The sequence below is a fragment of the Neoarius graeffei genome, chromosome 28 (assembly GCF_027579695.1).
Source record: "Neoarius graeffei isolate fNeoGra1 chromosome 28, fNeoGra1.pri, whole genome shotgun sequence".
Taxonomy (NCBI): Eukaryota; Metazoa; Chordata; class Actinopteri; order Siluriformes; family Ariidae; genus Neoarius; species Neoarius graeffei.
Window position 1 is genome coordinate 48,673,206 of NC_083596.1, and position 18,312 is coordinate 48,691,517.

General features: G+C 40.1%; 1 protein-coding gene across 4 annotated transcripts in view; it reads left to right on the forward strand.

Moving 5' to 3' along the window:
• myo1ca (myosin Ic, paralog a) overlaps window positions 1-11,273 on the forward strand; it is a 55,017-nt gene extending 43,744 nt beyond the window's left edge. For all 4 annotated transcript variants that reach the window (XM_060912652.1, XM_060912654.1, XM_060912651.1 and 1 more), the window contains 11 exons: window positions 35-103; window positions 614-698; window positions 1,100-1,259; window positions 2,097-2,180; window positions 2,309-2,402; window positions 2,502-2,560; window positions 8,265-8,400; window positions 8,896-8,966; window positions 9,039-9,136; window positions 9,239-9,338; window positions 10,198-11,273. In XM_060912652.1, the coding sequence (XP_060768635.1) occupies window positions 35-103; window positions 614-698; window positions 1,100-1,259; window positions 2,097-2,180; window positions 2,309-2,402; window positions 2,502-2,560; window positions 8,265-8,400; window positions 8,896-8,966; window positions 9,039-9,136; window positions 9,239-9,338; window positions 10,198-10,227 (986 nt within the window). In that variant the 3' untranslated portion in view covers window positions 10,228-11,273. The remainder of the gene's footprint in view (window positions 1-34; window positions 104-613; window positions 699-1,099; window positions 1,260-2,096; window positions 2,181-2,308; window positions 2,403-2,501; window positions 2,561-8,264; window positions 8,401-8,895; window positions 8,967-9,038; window positions 9,137-9,238; window positions 9,339-10,197) is intronic.
• Window positions 11,274-18,312: the final 7,039 nt, after the last annotated feature.

An 18,312-nucleotide genomic window follows, 5' to 3' on the forward strand; every position in this document is an offset into this window, starting at 1 on the left:
AGGAAAAAAAAAAAAAGTGTTTCTCTCTCTGCAGTTATCATACTACAGAAGTGCTGGAGAGGCTACAGGGAATGGGCCAAATACCAACGCATCAGACACGCAAGTAAGTGACCAATCACAGGCCAGGAAAGCACTCCCAGCATCAAACGGCATCCAATCAGAGACAGGCATGGGCTGTATGGACTAATCACAATAGCTAATCTACCCAGCCATCAGATTTATAGTTCTCATATTTCAGATGGACGGTAGATTAACCATTCAGAGTGTGTTATTACTCTAAAAAGCATCAGTTTAGCACCTGCAGGGGAAAAGGCTGTAGGTGGGGAAGTCTCCAAGAGAGGACTTCCTTTTGAGGAAGTTGAAAACCCTTCACTCTCCAGACGTTTTTTTTTTCTACAGTAGGGACTAAACAGCGGTGAATTTCCCAAAAGCCTCTGAACCCCAGGAGCGTCTGAATTGGGAGAGAGAGAGCATTCATCATGCTGCTCGCTCTACCATTTAATGATTATCTCTGTGCTGTGATGCTTTTGGAAAACTCCGGCCGGATGATGGGATTTGAGTGTGTGTGTGTGTGTACAAGGGCGTTTCTTAAACTCACTCACTCTCTCTCTAGCGATCACGATCCAGTCATGGTGGAGGGGGGTCAAAGGGCGCAGGATAGCCAAGCGCCGCAGACAAGCTGCAAACACCATCCGCACGTGAGTGTGTGTGAGAGATGAAGTGTATGCATGTTGGTGTGTGTGCATGGCACGGGACCATCATATTTGTCCAACTCTAGATTCAGGCTGGGGGCGGAGCTAATTTCAGGGTCAAAAAATGAAGAATGTAATAAAATGCATTTGTTCAAATCGCAGTTCATCCAAAGTGTCTAATAAAGTTTTTTTTTTTTTTTTTAATTATTTTTACAAATCTAGAAACAATTTTTAAACATAAGGCACACACCTGCACTTTTAAATCATTCAATAATTTAGTCAGTCAGCTAAATAATATTTATTTTAAAATCGGTTCATTAAAATTAGTCAGACAATAAAGGTTCTTCTCTCTCTCTCTCTCTCTCTCTCTCTCTCTCTCTCTCTCTCTCTCTCTCTCACACACACAGATTTATAAAAGGCTTCATTCTGAGGCACGAGCCTCGTTATCCTGATAATGAGTACTTCCTGGACCACGTGCGCTTCTCATATTTGATGACGATCAAGCGGAACCTACCAAAGAGTGTTTTGGATAGGACTTGGCCGGTACCACCACCATCACTCGAAGAGGTCTCTCTCTCTCTCTCTCTCTCTCTCTCTCACACAAACACGCAAATCTTTAGTGGGGTTTTCCACAAAGCTAATTATTAACACCAAGTTAACCTCACTAGCTAATTGGAAATCTTATTTTCTCAAAATGTCATGCCAGTCATCGCAGGGAAGTTTAGCTCCCCATAAATACACAGTTTTACTCACCACAGTTTAATACTATAGAAATTTTCTTGCTTTCAGTGACCAGATGTTGCTTGAATTTTTCCCCTTTCTGTCTCACAGTCAGCACTCGCTGTCGCGCCATAGTGAACTGTCTGTGTACCGCTCTGTCGCCTGCTGCAGGCCAGACATAGGAAGAAACAAATTTTAGCACTTTCACAATGAGAAATAACCAAGATGCAATCTCAGACAGCTACAAGAACACAAACGTAAAGCAGCTGTCTGACTAGGGAACTTCACTACAGTTAGGACAAGTTATGAAGTGCAGCAACATTTAATAATCATGTGTTCAGGTTGTGTTGCAGGACTTTCCCCACCCACCTAAAGGGAGCTATTTGAGGTAGAACATGAACTTTTGGTGTTTTAAGAAGTAGAAAAAAAAAAAAAACTAACCCTGCACATTAGCGTAGTTTATACTGTAAGTAGTCTACTTTAGTTTTCCTTTACTAACCTTTACTTAGTTTTCCCGACACATCCTTTGGTTTTTGTTGCGTAAACAGTACACTAATTTACCACGAGTTTCATTCAATCTACTGTTTTTGAGAACTTTGATTTGTAGAATTTGAGCATGTACTTTTGACCACTTGAACACATAAAATTCTAAGATTTGCCGTACTTTTGCCACTTCTGCTCTAGGCCTCGGTGTACATTCACCGTCTGTGTATACGCAACCTGGTGAATGACTACTGCAGGAAAATCCACCCTGAATGGAAGAACCAGGTGAAACCACCCACACACATTCACCCAATGAGGAACCAAGTAATCCATAACACGCACGTGTGTGTCTTATAACACGTACAACTACAGTGAGCAAAAATTCACTTTTTTTTTTCCCCTTCTGTTTAAAGTTGGAGCAAAAAGTTGTAGCCAGTGGCATTTTTAGGGGTCAGAAAGACAACTACCCTCAAAGTGTCCCGAGGCTTTTTGTGGGCACCAGGCTGGGTAAAAAAACACACACACACACACACACACACACACACACACACACTCATTGTTACTGAGAATTTACCGATACCAACACTTTCTGTACTTTCTGTCCAGAGAGTGAAGAGATCAATCTCAAAGTGCGACAAACTCTCGGAAGTGAGAACAAAGTGAAGGTAAAGTGTGCACACACACGTCCTGTACGTGCGTGTGCGCGCGCATGTATGGGATTAGACAGTCAGTTTTTTTTTTTCCCCTGTGCAACTGCAAAATGTAAACATTTAAATTATTTTTAAGCAGAAGCGTTCTTTATTTATGGCTCCAAGACTCCGCCTCCCAAAGCTTGAATAGAATTGTTGACCTCAAGCTTTGAATTTCAACTTTTAAACTTTTCAGTTTTTACATACAACCCAAATAATTATTTGTTTGAAACTGAACTTGCGTGGCTGAACAATATTGTTTGAAGCAAGTATATGAAGTTTTTCAGCAGGTATTAGTGGTGCTTACTGAGAGGTGCCGTGAGAGCCGGCTTAGCCATGGTACTTACGACTTTTGACTCATTGCTATGGCGATACAGAGGACACCTGAAAGCAATGCGATTTAAGCTTTTTCAGTTAAACAGTGGTCAGACGAAACGCAAATAAAATTCTCCCATGGGAAAGGCCGATTCACTGAAGGGGAAAGGACGCAGGACGTGAACGACAAATTTGCACAGGTTTATTTTCACTTTGCTTTGAAGACAACTTCGTGAGACGCGAGAGTCAGCAAATTTGATGTCAGTCAACAAGGTTTATTGTCAAATGTACTGTGAATCACCATTTAATATTTTCTTTCACAAAGTATTGTATCTTTTTTTTTTTTTTAAACTACACTGAACGGCCAAAAGTTTGTGGACACATGACCATCACAACATATGGTTCTTCTCCAAACTGTTGCCACAAAATTGGAAGCACACACTTGTATAGAATGTCTCTGTTTGCTGTAACATGACAATTTCCCTTCATTGGAACTGAGGCCCAAATCTGTTCCAGCATGACGATGCCCCGTGCACAAAGCAAACTCCATGAAGACATGGTGTGTGATGGTTGGGTTGGAAGAACTCGAGTGTCCTGGACTGAACTCAACTCCACTGAACACCTTTGGGGTGAACTGGAACACTAACTGCACCTCAGACCTTCTCATTCAACATCAGTGTCTGAGCTCACAAATGCTTTTGTAGTTGAATGAACATGAATCCCCACAGCCACGCCCCAAAATCTAGTGAAAATCCTTCCCAGAAGAGAAGAATGGAGAGCATGATAACCACAAAGGGGGATACCAGTAAATCTGGAATGGGATGTTTAACAAGCACATATGGGTGAGATGGTCAGGTGTCCACAAAGTAAGTGATAGTGTTTTGTTTGTTTTGTTTTTTTAAAATCAAACCATTTTTATCCCCCGCTGACCAAAAGGCCCAAAGGGGGATTATGTCGTGGTGATTTCCATCTGTCTGTCCCGGGAAGGGTGCTCACCTTCTGAAATCAACTCCTCTCACAATTTTTGTTGGAATTTCACGAAACTTGACAGGATTCTGTTATATGTCGGTAATACGCACACTGCAATTTCGTTCAGTTCAGTTGCATTTTACCAGAGTTAAAGCCCTCGATTAACAAAATAATAATTTGACAATTTCATAAGAGTGTTTTTTCCTTCTGAAATCAACTCCTCTCAGAATTTTTGGAGGAATTTCATGAAACTTGGCAAAAGGCCTTGTTATATGTCTGTAGTATGCATATATATATATTTTTTTTCAATTCGGTTGCATTGTCCCAGAGTTTTGACCCTTGATTAAATAACTTGTACTTTGACAATTTCATGAGGGTGTACGTTCTTCTGAAATCAACTCCTCTCACAATTTGTGGAAGAATTTCAACAAACTTGGCAAAAGGCTTTGTTATATGACAGTTGTACACATTGAAATTGTATTTAATTTGGGCAAATTTTACCAGAGTTATGCCCTTGATTATTAACGGACTTGTACTTTGGTGATTTCATCAAGGTGTGCTTGCTTTCTGAAATCAACTTCCCTCACAATTTTTGGAGGAATTTCATAAAACTTGACAGGATTCTTTGTTGCAGTACAACCCCGATTCCAAAAAAGTTGGGACAAAGTACAAATTGTAAATAAAAACAGAATGCAATAATTTACAAATCTCAAAAACTGATATTGTATTCACAATAGAACATAGACAACATATCAAATGTCGAAAGTGAGACATTTTGAAATTTCATGCCAAATATTGGCTCATTTGAAATTTCATGACAGCAACACATCTCAAAAAAGTTGGGACAGGGGCAATAAGAGGCTGGAAAAGTTAAAGGTACAAAAAAGGAACAGCTGGAGGACCAAATTGCAATTCATTAGGTCAATTGGCAATAGGTCATTAACATGACTGGGTATAAAAAGAGCATCTTGGAGTGGCAGCGGCTCTCAGGTGTAAAGATGGGAAGAGGATCACCAATCCCCCTAATTCTGCGCCGACAAATAGCGGAGCAATATCAGAAAGGAGTTCGACAGTGTAAAATTGCAAAGCGTTTGAACATATCATCATCTACAGTGCATAATATCATCAAAAGATTCAGAGAATCTGGAAGAATCTCTGTGCGTAAGGGTCAAGGCCGGAAAACCATACTGGGTGCCCGTGATCTTCGGGCCCTTAGACGGCACTGCATCACATACAGGCATGCTTCTGTATTGGAAATCACAAAATGGGCTCAGGAATATTTCCAGAGAACATTATCTGTGAACACAATTCACCGTGCCATCCGCCGTTGCCGGCTAAAACTCTATAGTTCAAAGAAGAAGCCGTATCTAAACATGATCCAGAAGCGCAGACGTCTTCTCTGGGCCAAGGCTCATTTAAAATGGACTGTGGCAAAGTGGAAAACTGTTCTGTGGTCAGACGAATCAAAATTTGAAGTTTTTTATGGAAATCAGGGACGCCGTGTCATTCGGACTAAAGAGGAGAAGGACGACCCGAGTTGTTATCAGCGCTCAGTTCAGAAGCCTGCATCTCTGATGGTATGGGGTTGCATTAGTGCGTGTGGCATGGGCAGCTTACACATCTGGAAAGACACCATCAATGCTGAAAGGTATATCCAGGTTCTAGAGCAACATATGCTCCCATCCAGACGACGTCTCTTTCAGGGAAGACCTTGCATTTTCCAACATGACAATGACAAACCACATACTGCATCAATTACAGCATCATGGCTGCGTAGAAGAAGGGTCCGGGTACTGAACTGGCCAGCCTGCAGTCCAGATCTTTCACCCATAGAAAACATTTGGCGCATCATAAAACGGAAGATACGGCAAAAAAGACCTAAGACAGTTGAGCAACTAGAATCCTACATTAGACAAGAATGGGTTAACATTCCTATCCCTAAACTTGAGCAACTTGTCTCCTCAGTCCCCAGACGTTTACAGACTGTTGTAAAGAGAAAAGGGGATGTCTCACAGTGGTAAACATGGCCTTGTCCCAACTTTTTTGAGATGTGGTGTTGTCATGAAATTTAAAATCACCTAATTTTTCTCTTTAAATGATACATTTTCTCAGTTTAAACATTTGATATGTCATCTATGTTCTATTCTGAATAAAATATGGAATTTTGAAACTTCCACATCATTGCATTCCGTTTTTATTTGCAATTTGTACTTTTGTCCCAACTTTTTTGGAATCGGGGTTGTATATGTCGGAAATACGCAGATTGCAGTTTCATTCAATTCAGTCGCATTTTCCCGGAGTTATAGCCCTTGATGACCAAACTTGTACTTTTGACAATTTCATGAGGGTGCATTAAGCACTTATAGCACAGATGTAGTCGCCAGCAGGGGATATTGTGCTCTCAGAGCACTCTTGTTCTAAAGAAGTAGCTGATGATGCATACATGCCAACCTTTCGTTACCCATGCCCTTATAAAATCTGTACTTTTCCCTTCCATACACCCGTGAGCCCTTATGCATGAGAAAAAATTCCAATATATAATCCAAAGCACCGATTGTTTTATTCCACATTCTACACTCCTATTGTAATCGGCATATTTATCACACTGCATCAAGTTAAAGGGATCAAATAAGCATGTACTAAATAAAAAGAAATTTTAGATCCCAGAGAAAACAACTGAATTAAAAAGGACTATATGTACAGTCAAGTAAACAATTATCTACTAAAGAGAATGACTGACTGAACTATAAACTTAATTATTTAATATACATTGTATCAGTAATACCAGAATTATTGATGTAAATTTTGCAAATAAAATGTATTAATGTTAAATAGTTCATAAAAATGACAAGTTCTATTTGACAAGTGTTGACATCACTGACAATATTACATTCCACCAAAGAAAATTACTTTAAATATAACAGCAGTACTAAGTAGGTATGTTCATTAAAATAGATTACATGTAATAAATTATATATAATCATGTCAAACAGTAAATGAAGGTTAATAAAAGTTCCATTTGTGAAAAAAGTATCGACACCACAAGCAGTGTTCGATCCAACTAAAGATGGCCGAACCACATCAAGTATATTATGTAAACAAGGATAAGTGAAAATATTAATAAATTATGAAGTTAAATTGAAAATCTTCCCAGTAATTTATAACAAGAATTTGAATCTTATTCCTTTTTGGAGTGTGTTTTTGTTGTACAAAGATGTTGCAGATTTGGCACGAGCTATAATATCACTGCTTGGGTCGCAGTTGTAGCTCCTCATCACACTTCATTTTAATTTGCAGATATGCAGTTCATGTGTCTGCAGCCATATTTTTTCTGTACTCAGTATGAATTTTCCTAACCAATGAAAAATCCCTCTCACTATCTGCATCGCTCTGTGGGAGGCACAGCAAAGCAGTAAAAAGTTGTTTCAGCATTGGAAACCTGGCAACACCCAGAGCAGTTTTTACATCGAAGACCTTTCCCCAATATACATCTATTATTTTCCTGGTCAATAAAAGAAAATCAGAGCACGGCAAACATGTAGATGGTGTTAAATTGCTTCCATCCCCTACTACACATTTTAGAGACAGGTTACCAACGGTCGTTACCACCATTACTCTTCATTCAATACTTTTCCAGTTTACTGATGACTGATGGTAGTAACGAGTGTTGGTCATCTGTGTCTACATATAATGTCTATCAACAATTTAAATGTTTAGGGAAGCAAAACCACAAATCGCTGGGTAATTACAGTTGCCATTGTATAAACGGCGACTCCCAGTATCGCCTCCCTAAAGTATCATGATAATTGAGGAAGCTTTCCGACATGCAGACAGTAAAAACTTTAAATAAAAAAAAACCCCACAAATGCTTACCTGTGCAGTCTTTGAGTTGGGAAACTTTTTTTTTCTCGCTAGCTGCGAAAAATGGTCTGCCACAGTCGGGGGGGATCTTGTGTTCCACAAGAAATTGGCAGAACATAACTTCTGCAGCCGTCACAGAAGTCTGGGCAGTCCGAGCTGATGTACTTATGACCGAGAAAACCATGTGCGACTATAAAACCACATAAATCGAAAATAGTTCCGTTTCATTGGGCATGCGTGTTTGAAAAAATAAATGGTGGAGGCTAAGAAAATTTTCTCGGAGTAACGGAAAAAAATCTCTGATACAAAACTTAATTTTCCCGTATGAAAATCAGTGTATGCCGTATTAGCCATTTTCCCATACAAAATACGGGGAGACCATATAACTTGACATGTATGATGATGGTAGCTGTAATATCAATTTAGATTAGCTTTTACCTATAACAGTTATACAACCTTTGTCTTTGTACACTCTCCTATCTCTCTGTGTGTGTGTGTGTGTGTGTGTGTGTGTGTGTGTGTGTGTGTGTGTTAGTATGGTGTGCCAGTCATCAAGTATGATCGGCATGGATTCCGTGCCCGGCCGCGGCAGCTGCTGATTACCGGTTCTTCTGTGGTTCTTGTTCAGGAGTCCAAACTCAAGCAGCGTATTGACTACGGTTCACTGCTGGGTACGGGTAAAATGTTGGCTCGTTCCTTAAATGCTTGTAACTAAAAGTACCAAGGTTTTGAAAATAATGGGCCGTCTTCCAAGGGACTCAAAATAAACGAACAAACAATCTGAAAGTTCAGTCATTATTTATTGTGAATATACAGCAGTGTGTGAGCAAAAAACATTATTTGTTTCATTTTAAGGGAACATAAAAAAGGGGGCTGAAACACACACAGTTGTTTCCTAGAATATTCGAGTATTAAGGGAACATGGGGCTTTGGGAAGTCCAAACATGACCATTTAGCCTACACTGTATGCAGAACAGATCACTTTTTACCCTTCTTGCATCATATCTAGTGTTTCTATGGGTATGACTCCTCATATGATTTATGTTCATATTGTGAGTCTTGTGATTTATGGGGGCCATTTACAAGTTTTATGATGTCACTGGACTTTTATATCATCTGTTAATTTTCCCACATTTTCTCTCTTTCTGTTTCCTCTCTCACTCTAGGCATCTCGGTTAGTTCCCTCAGTGATGGCTTTTTTGTCCTGCACGTGCCCACTGCTGACAGCAAGCAGAAGGTGAGAGACGTCAACCTGTTGCTTAACATGGGAAACCTGGCAGACGTTGACCTTTCCACTTTCCGCTTTTAGGGCGACCTGGTGCTGCAGAGTGACCACGTGATCGAGGCGGTCACCAAACTGGCCATCCTGTCGGACAAGATACACAACGTCAATGTCAGTCAGGACAGGTGTGTGCGTATGTGAGAGAGAGTGAGTGAGTGTACGGTAAGTGCAAGATGGCTTTCAGGTGAAGAAAGGAATTCTGACGCGATTCTACATTTCTTTCTCAGTATTAGGTTTGCGATAGCCCGAGGCAAAGAGGGCATCATTGATTTCACCTGTGGGGCGGAGCTACGAGTGGTCAAGGCCAAGAATGGACACCTGGCAGTGGTGAGAGACACCCCCAACCCACCCCTCCCTCCGACACACACGTTGATTTTTATTTTGTTCAGTTGGCATCAAAAAGCAAGCTGTGGCCAAGATGGCAGCACAGGAGTTTCCTCAAACAGCACTGAGACACCAGAGATAACTCTATCACTGTGATCCGATTAAAACCAGAACCAATCGTTCTGAAACGATGCCCTGGTCAGTCAGCCTCATCACTTGATATCAGTACCTGACCTCACTAATTCTCTTCTGTCTGAACGGGCAAATCCCCACAGCTACGTTTCAAAATCGAGGGGAAAGCCTTCCCAGAAGAGTGGAGCTTATTTATTATAACAGCAAAGGGAAAACCAACTCCATGTTAATTGCCTATGGTTTTGTAATTGCCACATGATCGTCAGGTTTCCTGAAACCTCTGGCTATATATGGTCTGTAAACACACAAAAAAAACACATTAACCATATAATGGACTTGTGTGACACCATGTGTGAGCCTCGGGCTGAGGTGTTATGAAATCATTAGTGCACTAAAAAAAAAAAAAAAGGGATATTTGGTTGTCCAACATGGCCGCCTCGATAAAGTTTCAGTGTTCTGCTGAAATGCAAGTCCCACCATGTCCTAAACCACAGCAGTGACGCTTGTGAAGAACTGAAGGGGGTTTGGGGGCAGATATTTATTGTTGGAGAGACAGGGTTCTATACTTGTGGCTCCAAACTTGTAGCTAAACAAGTCATAACTGATTGATTGGCTACATTTGGAGGAGGTAAAATATTTTGTAAAAGTGATTTTTTTTTTTTAAAGTAAAACTTTAATTTAATGGCCGAATAAGCATAAATGCTCTGGACTTTCCCTCCCCTCTCCCCAGACGGCCCCACGAATCAACAGCAGCATATGATCACGTGTCGACCAATCACGGCTCACTATGAAGACGCGTTCATCACGGTGGACCAATCACTCACTGAAGAAGAATAATCTGCTTATGCCAATCGCTGAAGTGAAAGTTAAGCTTGTGTTTTGTTTGGATAGCTCATTCCAAATGAGCGCCACTCGCACTTTTTTTTTTTTTTTTTGATTTTCACAGTAAAAGCATTTAGCAGCCAGGCTTATGAAATGAATTCTGCACCATTTATGATTTAAAAAAAAAAATTCCAGATATTCATTCAGATTTTTAATGTTTTGAATGATTCTCTGTGACTTGTGCACGCTTTGGAAATATCATGAAAATTTATGATATGGGGTTTCGCTTTAATTAGTTTAAAAGTCTTGCACTTTCGTGTCTTCAGTGCAGCAGAGGATTAGGCTTAGGATGTCTGTTCGATCATATTTTGATTCAGCAAACTACACTACAGTTCACTTCCTGTTTTCAATTTCCTTCCTCTTTGCTTGCTGGCACCAGAATCGAGATCAAAATGCAGATCTAAAATGCGGTATACAGTTGGCGCCTGAGTGCATGTGTGTTAATGCGGAGATTGCAGGAAGTTCACAAATTCATCCAACCGTTTTGCAGCATCAGCACGTGTCATGAAAGGTGGTGAAACTTTTAATTCTGGAAAACGAAAACGGTCACATTGCTTCAGGTTTCCATCAACTGACTGAAAATTGTATGACGGAGAGAGCGAGCCAAAAATAAATGGGCTAAGTGTAATGACTCAGGAGGGCAACAACACTCGTCATAAAATTCACGTTAAGCTAGCAGTCATACAGTCTTAATACACATAATAACACACATGTTTACCTCAGCTGCTAAATGCAGAGCAAAAGACGACATCTAGCTAAATCTATACACGTTTGCCCTTGTAGGGAAAAAGCTGAATGGGAGAAACATTAAAAAACAAAAAAGAATCGAACAAACAAAAATAACCTTTCATACAAGTGAATGCTTAAAAGAAGCAATTTGTAAGAAATGGAAACTCTGCAAATAAATTCCAAAAATGCCAAAAATCAAGAGTCTTGTCAAGTTTATTTAATGATATATGAATTGTTTATGAATTCTGTTATGTTTTGTATTATTTGATTTAATGTATGAGCCGCTCTTCATCTTTAATGATGGCAACACCAGGCTCTTGTTGAACCTGATTTAAAAAAAAAAAATTCTGCAACAAGAGTTTTGTGATGCATTTATGAAAAGCCAAAGACTTTCAACACTATTCTTTGCTTTGCTAGAGAGTTTTCCGAGGCCTTTTTGCTTCTCCTTTTGTTCCCCCAGGAATGAAAGTGCAACTCCGCAGAGTATCAGGAAACCTTCTGAAACAGCAAGTATTTTCCAACAAGTGCTCTTTGGTCATTTGTGGGGGAAGGGCTGGATGCTGCTACAGTCATGACATTTTTCATTATAGCTGATGTCCTTTTCTTTATTTTCCACAGATTTCAACATTCTTGAAAACTGCTATAATTCACATCAGCACTTCTTGTTAACTTCTGCAACATCATCCATTGAAAACTTTCTCCAAATTCCAAGCACGCTTTTTTTTTTTAATCAATACTTTCTTTTTACTTTCAGATGGGTGCAAAAACAGACCATAGCACTATGAAAAAGTCAAGACGTGAAGTAAGGGTAGGCGTGATTTCGAGACGGCCTACGCCGATCCCTGAACCTTTGGTACATTCTGTGCAATTGAAACAGCATAAATAATTGAATAGAATGAGAAAAGCATGGACTGGATTGGATCTATGATGATGATTCTTTCCAGTTCATTTTTATAGATGACTGTTTTACTGAAAACAACCAAGCACGCTTTTACGGTAACGCCCCATTTTCTCCCAGTTTGGTCATTTGCTAATCTGGTACCCACCCAAAACCTGACTGTCCTATTACGCAACAGCTGTCAAACCGGGGGTGAGGGTGAGCAGATGGTTCCTCTGAAACACTGTGTTAAGGATGGAATAACACACTTGGAGGCGAGTCCAAGCTCACAGAAGCTCATGATTGGTCAAGGTCACTGATTGACAGGTGACAGGGTTTTGCTCTCAGACATGGCATCGTTATAGGAATTCAAACCTGCGATGTCCTGATGATATTCCGTATCTATAAACTTGCTTTACTTGTGAGCTACGTTAGTTTTGTTGCTGCAGTGCAATCTTGGGCCCAGATGTGGTCAATCAGCTCAAGATGCCCCAAATACACAAAATATTAAATAATCTAGCTGAGGCTTTGAAAATGCAGGCTTTTAGGATGTTATTTCTGATTTAATTTTTGCAAAACTCCACACCCAAGCACAAACACACACACACTTGTTAAATGCTCAAAATTTTTATTTGTGTAACAAAGTACACCTGCAGCAGCGATTAGTCTCAATAATACTCAACTGTAAAATGTATAAAATACTCTGCAGCACTGAAATGGCAATACTTCATTCATGGAGAAAAAAAAAACCAAATACATCAACATCCATACAAACAAAACTTGTCATTTTTGTTATAACTTAAATAAATAAATAAATAATAATCCAATAAATAAGAGCATAAGCAGGGGAAGTACAGGGGGCGAGGGAGGGTAAAACCATCAATTATGCTGTTCTGTGATTGGCTGGTTCCTCGATGAAGGTGGAAGTGTGGGTTTGTTTGGGAAATACCATGGTGGTAAGATTCAATCACATTCTATATTTGGCAGAAATGGTGAATGACTGCACAGCAAAACGACCTCAAATCACAGCTTAAAATGATAACTAGGTGTTACGTTCAAACCTACACACTGGTTCAACAACAGCCCACCTGTAAACTATATAATTTGTCTTTACAAAATGGATGGTGTAAAATAAAAGTGCAACTCGTACTTGGTGCCTTTCTCAATTCACAGTGGTTATGAAATAAGTCCGTATCTTCAGGAAGAATATCAGTGATTCATTGTCAAGCCCTTTCTCCATTAAAGTAGTGGATCTAGATTGAGTGAAAAATCCAAGAATGTTTTTAAACGGGAAGGTCACGAACGGTGTTAGGGCTAGGAGATAATTTAAGTGCGATGAGTTCGCCTCATGCTCAGATTGTAGCCAGCTGTAGTTGGTAGAAGCAGCATCCTGAAAGAACATTTAATTTGATGCTTGAATTTGGAGAAATGGCCATGATGACTTGATAAGGATCAGTTGATGTTTTGCACAATTACTGCGCAGAACATGTCACATCACATGAATATAATCATCTGTCTGATATTACCCAGCCAGGAACACTGTCAGAAAATCTTTTAGGGGGATTCAAACCAGAAATTCCCTTCTACACCTTAAAAAAAAAATCATAAAATTTTAAAATGTCTCAAGTACAATGTCAAATGATTGAGAGGTATCATGGAATGTTATTCGATTTAAAACACTCTTGAATGGTGGACAGAGGTACACCCAATATGAACGTAGATTAGATTAGATCTATTCGATCTTGCAGCTGCCTCAGATCCATCACTGTTACTTGTTCAAGAACAAAATGAAATAAGAACATAAAATGTAAACAGAAGCCTGAAATAAAGATATGCAGAACCACTGCATAGCAGTATCGTGAATCACATTCTAAAGGATCCCTGAATTGACAATTATTACAAGTTTAAAAAATGACAAACTGCAGCATTAAAGTGGAAGGTAAGCTTGTTTTAAAAAAATAAATAATGTTGTAAAAATAAATAAATGCTAATCGAGGGACACAACATACCATAAGCCCTCGTCTTAGCTGCATTGCAATGTGCTCATGTGTGCAGGGTTAAACACTTGGCTTCCACGCTTCCTTTCATTTGCGCGCTAGTTTCCATGTTAGGATTTAGCCCGCAGCAGCGTATAATCCCGTGCGAGCCTGCTTAGGTAGTGCTCGAGGTCACGGAGGATGACGTAGCCCTCGAGAACGGACACCCACTGAGAAGAGACAGGCTTGGGAGTGTTCTGCTGCACCTTACCCAGGGAGGGTTCACCCTGTTTGGGCTGATTGGCTGACGGGACAGTAGATGACAGAATCAAGTCCAGAGCAGAACGGGTTGAGGCGGCCGGAGAGACGGTCGAGGTTGAGCTCGAGGGTATGTTTGGCCTGGAGTTTGAAGAAGTGGTGGGGGTGGGGTTTATCAGCCTGGAGAATGTAGAGGTTGGAGGTGGTGTGTGTGTGGAGTCATCTTTCTTCTTTAACATGCTTATGCTGTGTAGCTGTGAAGATGGAATGAAAGAAAATGCCATGTTCACTTTGGTTCCACTTTGGGTACAAGTTGATCAAATGTGGCCCAAACATAATATTAAGGTGAAACAGGGATCTAGAACCATGGTGGGCTCTGGTATGTACAGTATACTGTATGCAGGAGGTTCCATGAAAGGCTGTTAAATCACATGATGGTGGATAGGAATTACCATCAGCTCAATTTGTATCAACTCTGTTGGACAGAAAAAGTTTGAGAACCCCTGACAGTCTTTTTTGCCTTTTTTTTTCTTTTCTCTCTAAAAACCACCAGCAGTTCCCATCGAGAGGTTTCACAACTTTTCTGGTCAGCAAACGCCAACTCTAGGTACTAGCAAACTGAGAAGTACTGTATGTGCTTGAGGAGGATGACACATGACCACGCGACAAAATTTTCTGGAATATTAACGTTCCTCCTATATGTCTATGCTATTGATAATTCAAGATGACGCATGACCGCGCGACAAAATTATCTGGAATATTAACATTCCTCCTATATGTCTGTGCTACTGATAATAGATTGGCTACAACGAGAACGGCACTGCAATAACAACCACAAGCAGCTTCTGTGGTTTCTGCTGTCTGGAGTAACATAGATGTTGCTTCACCGCTCATGAGCTGTCAGAAAACTTTGGTGAATACCTCGAGAATGGGCTGTACGTATGGAATCGTCTCTTAAATATGGTCAGAACAGGCTGATTTAAATGATAAATGTGTAATTATGAGCACGAGCCTTCCTTTGTCATACACAGATAAGGAGAGACTGGAACATGTCTTGTATGTCTTAAACATGGCATTCGTAGCTTCGTAGGCAACACAAGTTTTTTTTTTTTTTTGCCTCATTTTCATTGAGAATACGGGAAAGTCTCCTGAAACTACAGAATGAAACTGTCTCGATGAGAAGAGCCTGAGAAGTTCCCACGGACTTTTGCCACATTGTGGCTTGAGCTTTCCCTTGTTTTGCAACGAGGCTTGAATCAAAGTAAGCCTGGTTGTGTGATGATTACTCACCATTTTCGACCAGTGTACAAGAGGCAGTGAGGGGAAAAAAATAATGCTAATAAACAAGAAATATGAATGTTTTCATGGCACTTGACTCATACTAGATACATTTATCGGATGTTTTTGGAGAAACTGCAACCTTTTTTTGGTCAGCTGTCGATATTCTCCCTTCTGAATTAGCCAGAATTTATCCCTGGAGCACGAATGGTTTGAAATGGAACACGGAGATATGAACGATATCTCAAGCACTTACACTACCGTTCAAAAGTTTGGGGTCACCCAGACAATTTTGTGTTTTCCATGAAAAGTCACACTTTTATTTACCACCATAAGTTGTAAAATGAATAGAAAATATAGTCGAGACATTTTTCTGGCCATTTTGAGCATTTAATCGACCCCACAAATGTGATGCTCCAGAAACTCAATCTGCTCAAAGGAAGGTCAGTTTTATAGCTTCTCTAAAGAGCTCAACTGTTTTCAGCTGTGCTAACATGATTGTACAAGGGTTTTCTAATCATCCATTAGCCTTCTGAGGCAATGAGCAAACACATTGTACCATTAGAACACTGGAGTGATAGTTGCTGGAAATGGGCCTCTATACACCTATGGAGATATTGCACCAAAAACCAGACATTTGCAGCTAGAATAGTCATTTACCACATTAGCAATGTATAGAGTGGATTTCTGATTAGTTTAAAGTGATCTTCATTGAAAAGAACAGTGCTTTTCTTTCAAAAATAAGGACATTTCAAAGTGACCCCAAACTTTTGAACGGTAGTGTATATATTTATATCAGTTTATCTGAAGTCAGTGATGGCATGGCTAGATTTTGTGTGCGCATCCAGTACCTGAGAGGTGACTTGTTTCATGAGGTCCCGGAGGTCCAGCTGGATTCCCAGAATGCTTTGGGACAAGGGTAGACCTGGCTTTCCTCGCCTATTTCTCATCTTCGTCTCTTGATCGCTATTTCCCTGCAGTTTCTGACGCTGGCTCTCCAGGTGAGTCCAGAAGGATTGAAGGTCATGAGAAGCGCGGTACAAGCGCTCAGTGTCCTACACGCACACAATGTTAAGAGTAAAACCTTGTGCCGGGGCAAGTTATAATACATGTACAATTTAGTGTTGCCTCTCTCACACGCACCTCCATTTGCAGCCAGGTCCGATAGGCTATGGTGACTGTTGGTAGTGTGTTTAATACGATCCTCTTATCATCAAAGCGTGCATCACCAAACTTTTCTTCTTTCTGCCAAAAAAAAATGTCATAACACACAAATTTGTTTTAGTATTAAGCAGTAAACCTGGTGAACTTTCAGCACTTGTCTCTTCAACAGCGTCAAAACAAATTCCAGCAATCCATACTTCTATACTAATCAGTACGTCATTCAAAAGTTCTAAGAACTTAATGTACCGTATACTTAATGGCAAATGTTATTAGTACAAGTCTCATGTACTTTGCGCAATAATATTTCGCTCTCATACTACTGCGTTCAATAAACCTGTAATTCTGTGGGCGTACTAAAGAGTTAGAAAGTCCCAAACACTCATTATACCACGTTAAAACGTAATAATCCGTGGGTGGGAGTAGGAAAGTTAGGACAATTCTAAGGGCCCAGCATTGACAGAGGGCCCTGAGAGGACAATATTAACATTATTACCATGTATAAGCTAAATTAATAAAAAAAATAAATTTAAATAACTTTGTCTCTTAAAATGAGCAAATACAACAAACTTCTGGTTTGGTTTTCCATTTTCTGCAAAATTATTCGACTAGATAGTCTTTCTATTTCACCTCTCTCTCTATACATTACATGGTACAATCTTGCATAGGCAGAGCCAGAGCATGACACCATGTTAGGTTTGTTGTTTTCCAATCCAGCACCAATGTCAGCTGCATACAGTAGAAGCAGAACTGATCAGTAGATTGACACCATCATGAAGATGTCGGGTTACCAGAAACGTTAGGGGGGCAATATTATGTTCTTTCATAGGGCCCAAAATTTCTAGTGGAGCCCCTGATGATAAGCCACATTAAGGACTAAGAGGCGTTATCCAAGGTGAAGTAAATCTAGGAGTCAAAACAGTACATGAGGATCCAGGTCAAGGAGGAGTTTCCGCCATATGGGTCTGTCAAATAATTATAGCAGCTTAAGTATTAAATGTTGTGTCAAGGACAAGGTTCAAAAACCCGTACTATATACTGGACCATGTATCTACAGTAATTGTACACCAGAGTAGATATATCGAGATGAACATTCAAAAACCAGGACTGCCATGGGTAGGGCTCGTCAGCTTGGGTACAAATAAAGCGCGTCAATGATACTTATGCCATTTAGTTACACTACTGCACTAGGCAGGATGTGAACGTGGTGATGGAGTGTTTGAACATACTGTAACTTTAGCATGAGTCTAGTGTTCCACAGTAATACATTTCTGATCTCCCAGTGAAACAGTGATGGAGGTCTAGTTCTAATCACTTACGTATCTGAGAAGAAGCTTCTGGACACGAGAGCGGACAGCACGTGTCAGGCTGAGGGAGTTGGAGAAACTACTCGGAGAAGAGCAGCATATCTCATACACTGCTGCTACGAGCCAGATCCACAGAGCTGTTCTGTACCATGCCATCTAACATACACACAATATATCAGTAAATAATGATTGATCAATGTTATCCTCATAGGCTAACTCGAACCCCTATGGATACACAGTTGCGGTCAGAAGTTTACATACATGGACATGAATGTCATAGCAATGTTTCAAAATCGACACTTTCAAACTCTAGTAAAAGTTTCACCTGGCCACACGGACAAAGAAAAAGCCTTCTGGAGGAATGTTTTATAGTCAGA